The following is a 16819-nucleotide window of genomic DNA, read 5'->3' as shown; positions in this document are numbered from 1 at the left end:
TGGTGTCTTCGTAATCCTTTAAATTGAGATTGTGAAGAATGAAGCCTTTACCTTGGAAACGGCTAGCATCTCACCATACCTGCAACACGAACAACAATTTTGCCTGTGAGTGTGGTTTGTACAGGCAAGCGAAGCAGATAATCAAGGAAAAAACTCCATTAACATGTAGCTACTATCATGCAACTGCCTTTGAATGAGCAAAATCCCGTAAATCCAAAACCCAGCTCAGGAAACTAAAACGTCAGAAAGCGCCCTAAGGAAGTCACACTGAGATCAGTTGTAAGCTCTCCTCTGGGCGACACCTACATTTCCAAGAACTGAAGGTAGGTACAGTCAACGATTGCACTTTTGGTGATGACTTCTCGGCCATAGAGCTTCTTGTAAATTCCCAGCAGATCTTGGACGGGCACATACCTGAGAAAGGCGTTAGAATAAAATAAGATTCTGAAATTAAAGATAAATGGCCAGCCAGAGCAGCTACTGTTCACTCCATGATTACTTTGGGCCAGGAATTATGCAAAGGGCTTTCCGTGAACTATTTATTTCGTCCTACCTACAAGCCCCGGTGCTTGGAACTACTACATTCCTGCTTGACATCAGAGGAAGCTAAAGCACAGAAAAGTGAACTGATTTCCCCAAAGATGCACAGCAAACAACTGTACCTTAACCCAATATTTATGGAGGTACACCGGAAGACAGGAACTCTAACGTGTCAAAAGAATTAGTCTTGTGAATTCAGTTCAAGGAGCAATATATTTTTATTCTTTTGAGCACTGAATTGCTATTGAAAGTTCTTAGTTTTAAAACACCAAAATTGGGGGCGCCTGGGTGGCTCAGTTGGTGAAGCGTCCAACTTCGGCTCAGGTCATGAGCTCATGGTTTGTGAGTTCGAGCCCCTCATCAGGCTCCGCACTCACAGTTCAGAGCCTGAAGCCTGCTTTGGGTTCTGTGTCTCCCTCTCTCTCTGCCCCTCCCCCATTCATTCTCTCTCCCTCTCTCTCTCTCTCTCCTTCTCTCTCTCAAAAATACATAAACATTACAAAATATTTTTTTAAAAACACCGAAATGGCTCCTCACCCCAACATCCTGGTTTAGACCACACAGAAGTAAGTGAGACGGTAAAAAGAATTCTAAGTCAGGTTTTGATTCACAATATTCCTTATTTCAGTCAAAAGAGCAGCATACATTAGATTAATGCTGAATCATCTTCCGTTTTTATTTCTGAAACCTTAGAATACAGCAGACAGAAATCACAACCAAATAAAACCTGATTTTAGTATATTTATGAGAAAGACTCTACGGAGAGATCCATTTTTTTTTTTTTTTTTTTATAAGAGCACCAGAGTGGTCCTCCCAATAAAAATAGCTCCGGGCTGGACAAAATAACAAAAATATTTTTTTTAGATGAATCACGAAGCTAGCAAGAAAGTGAAAATTTTCCAAAGGCCCAAAATAAATTGAAACTGGAAACTTGAAGAGGTAAGCAAGTGGGGAAGCCAGGCTGTGCCCCGAGCTCTTGGCGATTTTGAAGGGCTGCAGAAGGTATGGGCTAAAGCACAGAAACCAGCCAAAGCTGGTTTCCACCTCGGAGGAGACTCTGAACTAATGGCTATGCCTCTGCACGAGTATTAGCTAGAAACCAACCTAACCTGTCAAGGTCAGCCAAGAAACTGACAATGGATAAAGGGGAAAAGATATAGATGTCCCCCTAACATTGGTAACTACCACCAGTCGCACAAATGGTCTGTCCTGCATTCGTGCTATCTCTGTAGTCAGAAAAACTTCAAGGGCTGAACGTAACTCCGTATGGTCCTAGGTTAACAGTGTCTCCCGGGAGCCTGCAGAAGTCGACAAACCCTGCCTGGAGACATGCAACTCGAAGTCCAGCCGTGAGGAATTCAAGCACCATGGGACATAACCAAGAGAGCCGGCGTAACGACAGTGATAGTTGCTAAAGGAGACTGGAAGGCAATAAGCATTCATTGGCGATGAAGAGGGTCACCGCGTCATGAGGAAAAGGTTCAACTCACCAGAAAGATGTAAGATTTTTAAACATGAATGTACCTGACAACAGATCTTCGAAAAGTCTATATAGCAAATTGACAGAGCTTCAAGAAAATGGAAAACAATCCACCATCACCAGGGGAAATTTTTTTTAACAAATTTCTCTCTCAGTAATTATTAGATCGACCTAATGTAAATAAAAAGACTAGTTTATCATTTTAACAGTAAATTTAATAAGCTTAAGCTAATAAGCATACGTACATTAGACCAAAAGTTGGAGAACAATCTTTTCAAGCGCATAAGGACTATTTACGAGTGTTGATCATATGTTAGGTCTCAAATCAAGACTCAACAGGAGACTCCTGGCAAAGACGGCAGAGTGGGAGGACCCTAAATGGATCTTGTCCCATGGGTACAACTAGACAACACTCACATCAGTGCAGACAACCCCAAAAATGACCCAAAGACTGGCAGAAGAGCCTCCACAACTAAATGTAGAGAAGAGGCCACATTAAAGAGGGTAGAAAGGGTAGAGACATGGTGTGGGCTAAACCCCACAGGTCTGGCTACCAGAGGGAGGGAGCCATGGTTTCAGAGAGGGGCAAGAAGCAGATTATCACACTGGGGAGCCTACTTGGTTCCTTGAAAATGGACGAACCTCTTGCCAGAGTCATCAGAGAGAGAGAGAGAGAGAGAGAGAGAGAGGGAGAGAGAGAGGGAGGTCGTAAATAAACAACCCCCCCAAAAGAGGAAAAGTAACAACTGACACCACAGAAACACAAAGAATTGTAAGAGAATATTAAGAAAAATTCCATGATGACAAATTGGACAATCTAGAAGAAATGGATAAATTCCTAGGAACATATAACCTACCAAAACTGAATCAGGAAGAAGTAGAAAATTTCAACAGACCAATTATCGTTAATGAAATTCAATCAGTAATCAAAAAAACCCCAATAAACAAAAGTCCAGAGCCAGATGGCTTCACAGGCAAATTCTACCAAACATACAAAGAAGAGTTAATATCTGTTCTTCTCAAACTATTACAAAAGATAGAAGACGAAAGAAAACTCCCAAATGCATTTTATGAGGCCAGCATTACTTTGATACCCAAACCAGATAAAGACACCACTAAAAACCAGAGGTACAGGCCAGTATCTGATGGACACAGATGCAAAAACCCTCAACAAAATACTAGCAAACCAAATCCAACAATACATTAAAAAAACAAAACAAAACAAAACATTCACCATGATCAAGATTTATTCCTGGGTTCAAAGAGTGGTTCTGTATTCACAAAATCAATGCGACATATCATATCAATAAAAGAAAAAAAGCCTTATGATCATTTCAATAGATGCAGAAAAAGCATTTGACAAAGTACAACGTCCATTCATGATAAAAACCCTCCACAAGATAGGTTTAAAGGGAACATACCTCAACATAAGAAAAGCCATATATGAAAAACCCACAGTGAACATCATAATCAGTGGTGAGAAACTGAGAGTCTTTCCTCTAAGGTCAGGAACAAGATGCCGATGTCCGCTCTCACCACCGTTATTTAACATAGTATTGGAAGTTCTAGCCACAGCAATTGGACAACATAAATAAAAGGCATCCAAATTGGTAAGGAAAAAGTAAAACTATCACTATTTGCAGATGCCAGGATACTATCTATAGAAAACCCTACAGACACCACCAAAAAAAATACTAGAGATGATAAATGAATTCAGTAGGATCACAGGATACAAAAGTGAATGTACAAAATTCTGTTGTATTTCTATATACTAATAACTAAGTAGCAGAAAGAGAAACTAAGGAAACAATCCCATTTACAATTGCACCAAAACCAATAAAATCTCTAGGAACAGAAGAGGTGAAAGACCTCTACTCTGAAAACTATAAAATACTGATGAAAGAAATTGATGACGACACATCAAAAAATGGAAAAACATTCCATGTTCATGGATTGGAAAAACAAATATTGTTAAAATGTCAATACTACCCAAAGCAATCTACTATTCAACGCAATCCCTATCAAAATACCAAGAGCATTTTTCACAGAGCTAGAACAGTCCTAAAATTTGTACAGAACCACAGAAGACCCCGAGTAGCCAAAACAATCTTCAAAAAGAAAAGCAAAGCTGGAGGCATCACAATTCCAGACTTCAAGTTATATTTCAAAGCTTCATTAACCAAAATAGTGGGATACTGGCACAAAAATAGACATAAATCAATGGAACAGAGTAGAAAACCCAGAAGTGAACCCACAACTATATGATCAATTAATCTTTGACAAAGCAGGAGAGAATATCCAACGGGAAAAAGACAGTCTCTTCAACAAATGGTGCTGGGAGAACTGGACAGCAACATGCAGAAGAATGAAACTCGGCCACTTTCTTACACCATACACAAAAATAAACTCAAAATGGATTAAAGAGCTAAATGTGAGATCTGAAACCATAAAAACCCTAGAAGGGATCACAGGCAGTAATTTCTTTCACATCAGCCATAGCAACATTTTTCTGATATGTTTCCTGAGGCAAGGGACATAAAAGCAAAAATAAACTATTGGGACTTCATAAAATAAAAAGCTTCTGCACAGCAAAGGAAACAATCAGCAAAGCTAAAAACATCCTACTGAATGAGAGAAGATATTTTCAAATGACATACCTGATAAAGGGTTAATATCCAAAATATATAAAGAACTGATATAAGTCAATACCAAAAGAACTACTAAACCAATTTAAAAATGGGCAGAGAACATGGACATTTCTCCAGAGAAAACATCCAGAGGGCCAACAGACACATGGAAAGATGCCCTCAACATCACTCATCATCAGGGAAATACAAATCAAAACTATAATGAGATACCACCTCACACCTGTCAGAATGGCTAAAATCAGCAACACAAGAGACAACAGGTGTTGGCGAGGATGTGGAGGAAAAGGAACCTCGTACGCTGTCGGTGGACGTGCAAACTGGTATGGCCACTGTGGAAAACAGTGTGGAGGTTCCTCAAAAAGTTAAAAATAGAACTTCCCTACAATTCAGCAATTGCACCACAGGGTGTTTACCCACAGGATACAAAAATACTAATTCAAAGGGATACTGCACCCCAATGTTTTCAGCAGTATTATCTACAAGAGCCCAATTAAGGAAGCAGCACAAATGCCCATCAACTGACGAACAGATAAAGAAGGTGTGGTCTATATACACATGATGGAATATTAATTGGCCATAAAAAAAGAATGGAATCTTGTCATTGGCAACAACATGGAGTGAACTAGAGAGTATAATGCTAAGTGAAATAAGTCAGAGAAAGACAAATACCATGTGATCCCATTCGGATGTGGAGTTTAGGAAAGAAAACAAATGAACAAAGGAAAAAAAGAGAGAGAAAAGAAGAAACCGACCCTTAAGTATAGAGAAGAAACTGATGATTACCAGAAGGGAGATGGGTGGGGGGAGGAGTGCAACAGATAAAGGGGATTAAGAGTACATTTATCATGGTGAGCACCAAGTCATGGACAGATTTGCTGAATCACTATATTGTACACTAATATAACACTAGGTTAACGATACTGGCATTAAATTTAAAAACTTAAAAAGACTCTACAAATTTTATAAGAACCTGAAGGAAATAAATAGATGAGTAAAAAGTAAGGAAAGAGAAAGGGAACATGTAACAGAGAGGATCAATAAAGCCAAAAGTTCATTCTTTAAAAATAATAAACCTGAAAAATATTATTTGAGATTCATTGGAGAAGATGTAAGAAAAAACAGGATAAAGAACATTTATGGATGACAAGGGAACACAAGTACAAATAAAGAAAAAAATAAATTACGAACAACCTTATGCTACAGTGTTTAAACAGAGGAAATGGAAAAGTCCTAGAAAAATAAAACTCCTTAAGAAGAAGTTAAAAAACTCTATAGCCCTATAACCATTACAGAAGTTTTTAAGAAGTCTCTACAAAGAACACCTGGCCTAGAGGGCTTTACAAAGTCTACTAAACATTCAGGAAAACGAAGTTTTGATCTTACACAGACTTCCAGAGAACAGAAAAGGAAGGAACACTCTCCACCAGATGTCATGAAGCCAGCCCAACCTTGATACCAAAACCAAACAAGGACAGAAGAAAGGAAAATCACAGTACAAGCTCACCCATATACAAAAACGCAAAAGCCCAGGCAGCAACAGATGTAACAAATATGAAACAGAAAATAAGCTATGCCCAAGTTGGTTTGTCCCAGGAATTAAACTTGATTAAATATTGGCAAATGTAAGATTAATAGAATCACTGTATTAACAGATTAAGGAAGAGAGAACTATTTCAACAGATGCAGAGTTCAATCCATAAGAAGTTAATTCATAACAAAAACTACTAGCAAACTGAAATAGAAGGGAATTACCTTGAGTTGATAAAGGATAGTCACAAAAACCCACAGCAAATATTATACGTGATGAATTTTGAAAGTATTTTCTTCAAGATCACAAACAAGGTAAGCATGTTCAGTATCACCATTTTTAATGTTTATTTATTTTTGAGAAAGAGAGAAACAGAGCATGAGCAGGGGAGGGTTAGAGAGAGAGGGAGACACAGAATCCGAAGCAGACTCCAGGCTCTGAGCTGTCAGCACGGAGCCTGACGCGGGGCTTGAACCCACGAACGGTGAGATCATGACCTGAGCTGAAGTCAGATGCCTAACCGACTGAGCCACCCAGGTGCCCCACAGTATCACCACTTCTATGGAACTGAAAACATTAGCCAGTGTGATGCACCAGAAAAAGGAAATTTCTAGAGGAAATAAGAAAAGCAAAACGGTGACAATCTGTAGATGAGGCATTGTGAGTCTACCGTAAATTTGAAAGCATCTCCAGACACATTTAAATTAGTTACTGGATACAAAAGTCAAAATTAGAAAGTCACTTGCATTTCTACACAGCAACAATCAATTAGAAAATAAAACTGGTACCAAAAGTTACCACTTATGGTAGCAAATAAAAAGTCTCTGCAACCAAATCAAATAAAATATGTAAGACCTTGATGACAAAACTTGTGAAACTTTAAAGTCATTAAAGAAGAGTTAAATAAAATGTATAACAGATTTATGGATAAGAAGACTCAATATTGCAAAGTTGTAAATTCTCTTCCAATGGAGCTCTAGATTCAATAAAATTCTAATAAAAATTCCAACAAGATTTTTCTTAGAACATGGCAACTTGCTCCTATCACTTGATTTGAAAGAGCCAAGGCAAAAGAATATGCAAGGTATGTCTAAAGATAAAGGACAGGCTGAGAGACCAGCCCTACCACATGTCAAGATGTGTTATAAAGTCACTGTAATTTTTCAAAATCAGTATTGCTCATGGACAATTAGATCAATAGAACAAAACAGAAAGCCCAGAAATGGACCCAAATACATCTGGAATTTAATTTATGTCAGAGAGGGCATTACAGACCAGTGAGGAAAGGGTAGGCTATGGATAAGTGCCCTGATCTGGAGATGATCAGTTCTGTCTCCAGAAAGAAAGAAAATCAGATTTTATCTCAGAATATACAAAAAATTAACTCCAGGTAGATGAAAGGCAAAGTTTAAAAAATAAAACTATAAAAGCTCTTGAAGGCTAAGTAGGAGAATAATCTCACGCCCTCAAGTAGGGAAGGATTTCTTAAATAAGACATCATAAGTACAAATTACAAAGGAAAAGACCGATATATTCAATTACTATATGTTAAAATTAAGTTCTGTTTATTGAAACACATAAGTAAAAAGACATGCCACACACTGTAAAAAGATATTTGTAACAAATAATGATAAACGGACCAAACATTAGGAGCCCTAATATGCAAAGAACACTCAGAAACAAGCAAAAAGGATAAGCAAACCAACAGAAAAATAGGCCAACACCAAATCAGATTTTCACTTACTATCAAACACGATCAAATATGAAAGAACGTTCAACCTCATTATTAGTCATCTGGGAAATGCAAATTAAAACTTTAATGAGGTACCATTACACACTAAACAGGTTATTTTCAAGTTGGACAGTACCCAGCATTGGAGAAAATGTAAACGTCAAAAGAAAAAAATACATATAACTACCATATAAAACTGCGGAGAGCAGAAATTGGGAAGACCTTTCTGAAAGTCTGGGCTTGCTTAGTGGAGTTAAACATGCACATGCCCTACGACCCACCAATTCCATGTCTAGTGGTGATTATGAGAGAGGTTCCTCTCTGGTGTATGTGCAGAAATGTTCATGGCAACGCTATGTGTGAAGCAAAAACACTCCATATGGCTTACGTATCCATCCACGTGAGAACAGAGTAATTCACCTGCTCTGCCCATGAAATGGATACCACGTAGTGGTGAAAAATGAACGAACTACCGCCAAACACATCCATGTGACTGTATCTCAGAAACAGAAACGGAAACAAAATTTGAGGAATACGTGCTTTACAATTCTATTTATCTAAAGTTTAAAACTGTGTACTACTGGGGCGCCTGGGTGGCTCAGTCAGTTAAGCGTCCAACTTCGGCTCAGGTCATGATCTCTCAGCTTGTGGGTTGGAGTTCCGCGTCGGGCTCTGTGCTGACAGCTCGGAGCCCGGATCCTGCTTCGGATTCTGTGTCTCCCTCTCTCTCTCTCTGCCTCTTCCCCATTCATGCTCTGTCTCTGTCTCTCAAATATAAATAAACATTTTTTTAAAAACTTAAAAAATGTACTGTTTTGTATATGGACACATCCCTGTGTTTTAGACTATAGAGAAAAGCATCAAAATGATTAACAGGAAACCCACAGTAGTGGTTACCCCAGTGGGAGAGAAGGTGAGGAGGGAGGGCAAGGAACTTGTAAGATTCCAGTAAGGCTCCATTTCTTAAGCTGAGTGGTAGCTGCACAGGTGTACATCATCTTTTTTTTTTTTTTTTTTTATAAATATGCATTTTTAGGGGCACCCGGGGTGGCTCAGTAGGCTGAGCGTCCGACTTTGGCTCAGGTCAAGATCTCACAGTTTGTGAGTTCGAGCCCTGCGTCGGGCTCTGTGCTGACAGCTGGGAGCCTGGAGCCCGCTTCGGATTCTGTGTCTCCCTCTCTCTGCCCCTTCCCTGCTCATGCTGTGTCTCACTCTGTCTCTCAATAATAAATAAATGTTAAAAATTTTTTAAAATATGCATTTTTACATGGTATAATTCACAAGTTTAAAGAATCTACTTAGACCGTTCTAATCTGCAATTTTACCTTTTAGAATTTACAAATACAGACGCCTTCTAGTTACATTGTAGGTTATATTTTCTAGAGGGCTAAGAAGGGTCAATGCCATTTAGAGAACACACATGTGAGTGTACTTGCTCTTACCAGTGCCGTGCGAGGTAATTAAAATTAAACTCAAACTGGCTCAACACATCTCCTCCTAGGGTACAAGAAAAATATGTACATTTGGTCAGTCAGAGACAATATGTAGCATGCTTCCTTAATACAAATTTGGATAATCCAGGTTATTTATCATATCGTCACACGTTTCTGTTTGTTGTTTCAGATATAGGCATATCTTTAAGAAAAAGGCGATCTTTTATATCTTAGGCAGTGAAACATATGAATTAAGAAAAAATACCTGTATTAAGAGTTTTTCACTTGAAGGAAAGACAAGCCATGAAAGTTCTTTAAAAACCCCATTCACCATCTACTTTGGATATTGGGAGGTAATTTACTACGGGAAAAAATGGAAGATGCCACTTTAAAGCTGAAATATTAGGTGATATTAGCTCAGGAGTTTCAACCTGATATAAAGTAAAGCTTTTCTAAATTATGACACAATGATGAAATGTGATTTTTTTTAAATAAAAAAATACACACACGCAACTTTTCGGAAATACATTTCTATGTTAAAGTATACGCATACTATGAATTATTAAGATAGCTAGTTAGTATATGTACTGGTAAGATAGGATGAAAAATACATATTTTACTTTAAATATTTGGGGTTTTTTTAGTATAAATTGAATTTTACACACACACACACACACACACACACACACACACGAATGAGAAAGAGATAATGCACCAAGCCTACAGGAACTATGCACGTCTTTGCCCAAGGACGCTCCCAGAAGCATTAATTACTATCTAGACACCTGCCTGTTTATTAGACATTTCACAAAGTGACTTAATACCTATTTCATAGAGTATAAAAATTACATTTTTACTCAAGGGAACCACATAGCCAGTTCTAATTCATTATGAAATGGTCTCAGTTAAGAAGAAAGAAGCAAGTTACTAAAATAGGGGAAAAAATACAGAGTTAAGATAGTGACTCCATAGCAAGTGAGATATAACCACTGCAAAAGAAAATTTGGCAAGTGTAAATAGTACCGAAGTCACCAGCCGAATGCGCCTCCGAATAAGAGCCATGAAAATCAACCTGAAAAAGAAAGAGAAACACCCGATGTGTGTGTATGTATACATCACAAACTGTAGCCCAAACCCCTACCCCACAGCCAAACCAGTAGTGGGAAGGTGAATGTCTGTCTAACTGAATGAAATGCTAAGGGTACATATGGATGGACTCAATTTTCAAAACAATGTTTCATTTTATTATTTTATTTTACGTTAATAAATATCTATTATATTAAAATACTTATTTTATTTGTTAAAAACTATACTGGCCGCTGAGTTGTATACCTGTTGTCTGGTAGTAAATAAAGCTATTGCAAATGTTTGTGCCTCAGAGGATATATACACAATCTTGACTGAGTCCAAACATAAGCTTCTCACAGAATGGTACTAATGTCAACTGGTGACCAGAAGGGACTTCCAGAAATAAGTTACCAGGTAAGACCATCATTTTCAGTTTGGGGAATGGCGTTTTCATATAGAACATTCAAAAAGATGGGCAAAATGGATGAAGTGGGGGAAGGAGGTACAGGCTTCCAGTTAAACGGATTAATCATGGAAATAAAAGGTACAGCATTGGGACACAGTGATGGTAGTATAGTGGTGTTGTGTGGTGACAGATGGCAGTGACACTTGTGAGCTCAGCATAATGAACTGAGACGTCCAATTGCTATGTTGTACACCTGAAATTAATGTAACAGCCTATCAAGAAAATTTTATAAAAGAAAAAACAAACATGCAGAACCATTACTTTCAAATAGAACTAAGTGGCAGGTCTTCACATCCTTATTAATACACAATATGAATAAAACATGAAATTTCCCCAATATTGTTTGTGACTAAACAGAACATGACATTTATCGCTGTTTTCAGTGCACATTAGTGAATGGCTAATGCCTGTGTGATGAATGTATAGGCAGCAGGAAGATTAAGAGGCATAAACAGTAATGGATGGAAATCTAACAAATCCTGCTTTGGGCAAGAAATCTTGCTTCCAAACAATAGCCAAATTATGGAAAGAGCCCAAATGTTCCTCGACTGATGAACGGATAAAGAAGATGTGGTTTATATACACAATGGAATACTACTTGGCAAAGAGGAAGAATGAAATCCTGCCATTTGCAACAACGTGGATGGAACTGCAGGGCGTTAGGCTAAGTGAAATGAGTCAGAGAAAGACCGGTATCACATGATTTCATTCATATGTGGAATTTGAGAAACTTAACAGACGATCACAGGGGAATGGAAGGAAAAATAAGATAAAAACAGAGGGAGGCAAACCATAAGAGACTCTTACATACAGAGAACAAATTGAGGGTTGATGGGGGTGGGGTGCAGGGGAGAGGGGAAAATGGATGATGGGCATCGAGCAGGGCACTTGTTGGGATGAGCACTGGGTGTCGTATGTAAGAGATGAACCACTGGGTTTTACTCCTGAAGCCAAGACTACACTGTATGTTAACCCGCTTGAGAATAAATAATAAATAATAAATTATTCTTAAAATAAATAACATGACCTCTGAATAACCTCAAGTTTTCCCCTCCTCTAAAAGGGTGAGTTTTTAATCCTGGGTGGGAAACACTCCCATAGCATCATTAACCCAAAGACAGGTACTCACGGCTGCCATTGTCCTGAGGAACCCTTGCTGGATCCCCAAGCTGTGCCAGCTGACATCAGCCACCATGTGAGAGGTGATTCCCAACAAGAACGCCACCAATTTCTCTGTGTCCTGCCAAAGAAGCAAATTAGAGTCCTAGGTGCTTGGGTTGGTCTATAAAAATCCTATTAACAGTTTTAATAAGTATGATTTCCATTACTGAGACTTAAACACTAAAATTAGAGGCAGGTACATTGTAGTTTCCAGTTACAAAAACCACAAAGGACTCTTCAAAATATTTTACGGATTTTAGATTAATTACCCTTGGAGCAAAACAGTGAAGTGACATACCCCAAACATTTTTAAGTGGTTTATTCAGATATTAACTGGCCACATGCTATGTTTGGCATTGAAGGTATGCAGGGGTGGGGGTGGGGGGCAGCCCTCCCAGAGCCTGGTGTGGGGACGGGGGACAAACAGAGTAGATGCAGACATAAGCAAGGGACTCAGCGGGTCTAGAACAGAATTTCTTCTTGGCTTTAGGGCCGTGCCTACCTTCTCCCAAGGAAGAGGATAGTTCTCTCGGATGTAATGAATGCTCGCATTCAGAAATGGGGTCCAGTGAGTGCTCTCAGACACATCATGGAATTGCCCTGATGAAACAAAAGGTGTCAGGAGTCTTTCTTTAAAAGCTGGAGATTCCCAAATCTGCCACCACTGCTGCCCGCTACGACCCTCCTCCTCCCCTCCGAGTCTCTTAGTTTCGTCTGTTGATGTTCAGAGGAAGCCTCTAGAACAGAAGAGCCAGCACAAAGAGAGAGAGAAAGGAGCCTGAACTGGCTCACAGCATCTTGAAATCACCTGGGCTGCCACGGAAGCTGGAAGGGTTTCCAATTCTGTGCTCTAAAGGGAAGGAGAGGAGGGGGCGCCTGGGTGGCTCAGTTGGTTAAGCATCCTACTCTTGATTTCAGCTCGGGTCATGATTGCTCGGTTTGTGAGATCGAGCCCCCCATCAGGCTCTGCACTGACAGGATGGAGCCCGCTTGGGATTCTCTCTCCCTTTCTCTCTGCCCCTCCCTCAAAACAAAATAATTTAAAAAAATAATAAAGGGAAGGAGAGAAGGGGTGTGTGGTGTGAGGGGAGGTGCAGTGGGAGGGGGGCGTATAGGTGTGGGGGGGTGTATATGTGCATGTGTGCAATCTCCATCCATCACAGTCCACCCCACCAGCACAAAAGACGACAGTAGATATACTCCAAAGGCTTTCAAGTATTTTAATTTACAATTGTTTTATAATGGCACCGGCCCCAAGCATCAGCTGAGTGTCTTAATTCCCTTTATTTCCACAGCGGGGATAAGAAAGACGGGACCAGACATCTACTCAAAAACTCCCAAAGCCACACATTCTTCCTGGGGTGTCCAATGTCACGAGGGGTAACTGAAACCAAAACTCGAGAGTTTAGGTCCCTCAGTTCAAGTATTTTCACTGTCACTAAAGTAAAAACAGCCTAACCAGTTTTCGATCATTGGTTTTTGTGGAAATGATTTTCAGAGACATTGCAACTAAGAAATTTGATTTGTGCTAATGGTTTTCCTAGGGATAAAACTTACAATTCCTATTTTACAGAACTCAGTACAAATCCAAAATTAAGTATAGAGGTAACCGTTTTGACAAACCTCCCCTTAACCAAATTGCCTTTTGTTCCCCTCTGGAATCTGACCAGAAGCAAAAGAAAGCCCACCGGGGGCCTGGGGGTGGGGGTGGGGGTGGGGGGGTGGCAGCCAGCAGGTACCTGTCCCCACAGCCAAGCTGTGTTACAGGAGTCGGCAGGGTTCCTTCCATTCCTGGCTAGGATGGTCCTCATTGTTGTAGTTACAGGATTTGTTCAGTACTAGGTAAAGTGATGCAACGGAAGTGTAAAAACAAAGGTGTTTCTTTGGCAGCTGAGCATTTGAGAACATTTGCTTTCGAAAGAGGCCATAAAAGTGAACCCCTAAACACGAAAGAGACAGGGGCTGTGGAAGTAGGTATGTGTGAGACCAAGGGGAAATCTGGAAAATTTCATAAAAGTCTAAGTAAGAGGAGTCTGCATCGAATTCCTCATAATTGGCACATATTTTATAATTTTTTTATTTTTTTATTTTTTGAGAGAGACACAGAGTGCAAGCAGGGGAAGGGCAGAAAGAGAGGGAGACACAGAATCCGAAGCGGGCTCCAGGCTCTGAGCTGTCAAGGCAGAGCCCGACTCGGGGCTCAAACCCATGAACCATGAGATCATGACCTGAGCTGAAGTCATGTTTAACTGACCCAGGCACCCGTATTTTATAATTCTAAGCGACCTCACTGATGAATTGGTCTGTGCTGTTTGGGGGAGGGCATCTACCACTGTGGGAAAAATGGAAAATTCAGGAGAGTGGGGACCCCTTTTATACTCTTCTCAAAGCCTGCAGTACTGTGTGTTTAATTGGTCTCTTAAAATGGCACATAGTTAAGCAAGTTTTCTCAAGTTTAATTGACAAAAAAAAAATCCTTTTACTTCTTTTTTATGGAAGAGATCAAGGAACTGTTAAATTATCGAGACATTATAGCTCCCTGAACACAGGGTTGGGAAGGGCTAAAGAGGAAATAGGTTTAAAAAAAAAGCTGTAACGAGCAGGCAAAACAATAGCAAGATTAAGAAAGGATAGTTAGGGGCGCCTGGGTGGCGCAGTCGGTTAAGCGTCCGACTTCAGCCAGGTCACGATCTCGCGGTCTGTGAGTTCGAGCCCCGCGTCGGGCTCTGGGCTGATGGCTCAGAGCCTGGAGCCTGTTTCCGATTCTGTGTCTCCCTCTCTCTCTGCCCCTCCCCCGTTCATGCTCTGTCTCTCTCTGTCCCCAAAATAAATAAACGTTGAAAAAAAAAAGAAAGGATAGTTAACAGACTAAGAAGGAAACAGAAGAAAAAAAAGGAAAACCCAACCTTCCAAACGTGAGAAACACAAAAGCTTAGTTATCTGGGGTCATGACTACAGGTGTGGCACTAAACATTCCACTGACCCTACGAGCGTCACTGTATTCAACCAAACATTGGGATAATGGCCATGACCCCAAGATTCCAAAAATGGTTTACGTGATGACCAGTGTACTGGATGTCTTCCATTTGTCCCTCGGATCCACGGTCACCCTTCCCTGCCCCACCCTGTGCCCCTAGGACCTGTTCAACTGGTCTCATTGCCCTCCGGCTTTGCTTGGGTTGGGTTTGGCCAATGGGGAGTGTGGAGAGGAGATCAAAGAGAAGGGAGAGAGAGGGAGATGGGGGTATTCATTTTCCCAGCTCCCCTGCTGTGGGGTCACAGGGACTGGCTGTGTCCACAGCTGAAGGTCTGGCCCCAGCAAGTGGTCCCCCATGCAGCAGCCTGTCCGCTAACTGCCCCCTCCCTGCACTATCCTCCCCAGTTCTCTTATATTGTGCCCTGTCTTTGTAAATGGTCACCTTATAAAACACCCCAAATCACTCCAGTGGGGAGCACCTTCCATGCCTGCTGGGGACTCCGACTGACACACCCATAAGCCCAATTTGCTGATAACACCACCTCAGGTCTGCAGAACACTTGACAAAATAATACGCATTAACACCAACAAAAATCCAGTAAAGAGGCAAGCAGGCATTTTTACTACGTTACAGGTGCGGAAACAGAGACTCAACACGGCCAAGAGTTTTTGAAAGTCACATGCTAACAGAACAAGAACCCAGACCCTTCAATCTCTTTCAAAATGTTTTCTCTTCCGCCACAAAGCAGTAAAGTAAGGGCGCACAGGATCGTGAAAATTCTCAATTTCCGTGCTCGAGTAGGTAGGGTTTGATTACGTGGAAAATGCAGCTAACGCAAACCAAGTCACTGACCAACGATAGTGGAAAATATAATGTGCCATGTGTTTTAAATCCTAGCCATTCCTACCGCTCAAGTGAAGGTGACATCGTGTGGTCTGTAACACTCCACCTTACCTCTTTCGCAGATGCTGGGGTAAAACGCATCAGGAAACACGGCTCCCGCCTGATACGCGTCCTGGTGTTCAAGCAACAGCTGGGGAGCAGGAAAACGGAGAGATGAGGGGCAAGAGGCAGCAGCCTGGGACAGGCCCCCCAACAACAGGAGGATGGAGGGCAGGCATACGTGATAATAAAAACTCACGCGTAATCCAAGACAACGCCCTACAATGGAGAACCTTGGGTTCTGTCCTAGCAAACACAGGCGGATCAAGAAGTAGCAAAAATCACTTATTTGCTCCGTTCACCCAACAGAGCGGGATTTCCCCAAGGCTAGTTTGCCAACTGCTTTGTAGAAGGATTTTCAATGATCCGGTGAAAAATCAGTGAAAGAGAGGAATACAGACATACATACGTGTACATAAAATACGCACATACACACAATATACGCACATATACATTTACACAGTTGACCCCTGAACACAGATTCGGTCTGTGCAGATCCACTTATACGCAGATTCTTCTCACTAAATGTAGTAGAGTACTCTAAGTGTATTTTGTTTAACGTATTTTCTCATTAATGGTTTCTTTACCTTGCTTTATTAGAAGAATACGGTATATAATACATATTACACAAAATAAGTGTTAATTGACTCATCAGTAAGGCTTCTGGTCAACAGTAGGCTAATTAGTAGTTAAGTTTTTGGGGCGTCAAAGTTATATTTGGATATTCAACTGCCTGGGGGATTGCCCCACCCTGCCCCCACAGCCCCTGTGTTGTTCAAGGGTCGACTACGTACACACAAGTTTATAGCTGCTACCTGTGCTTTAGAGTAAGGTTATGTCTTT

At 40.6% G+C, this 16819-nt stretch overlaps 1 protein-coding gene across 4 annotated transcripts in view; it reads right to left on the bottom strand.

Moving 5' to 3' along the window:
- The window catches only part of GPLD1 (glycosylphosphatidylinositol specific phospholipase D1), a 66100-nt gene that overhangs the window by 34544 nt on the left and 14737 nt on the right, over window positions 1-16819 (bottom strand). For all 4 annotated transcript variants that reach the window (XM_030314730.2, XM_030314731.1, XM_030314732.1 and 1 more), the window contains exons 4-10: window positions 15989-16067; window positions 12559-12656; window positions 12025-12135; window positions 10385-10433; window positions 9371-9425; window positions 307-414; window positions 52-79 (exon numbers count right to left, since the gene is read on the bottom strand). In XM_030314730.2, coding sequence (XP_030170590.1) covers window positions 52-79; window positions 307-414; window positions 9371-9425; window positions 10385-10433; window positions 12025-12135; window positions 12559-12656; window positions 15989-16067 — 528 coding nt within the window. The remainder of the gene's footprint in view (window positions 1-51; window positions 80-306; window positions 415-9370; window positions 9426-10384; window positions 10434-12024; window positions 12136-12558; window positions 12657-15988; window positions 16068-16819) is intronic.

This window comes from Lynx canadensis, chromosome B2 (assembly GCF_007474595.2).
Source record: "Lynx canadensis isolate LIC74 chromosome B2, mLynCan4.pri.v2, whole genome shotgun sequence".
In the NCBI taxonomy this organism is placed as follows: domain Eukaryota; kingdom Metazoa; phylum Chordata; class Mammalia; order Carnivora; family Felidae; genus Lynx; species Lynx canadensis.
The sequence above is the reverse complement of the archived record's forward strand: the minus strand, read 5'-3'. Positions and strand labels throughout refer to the sequence as shown.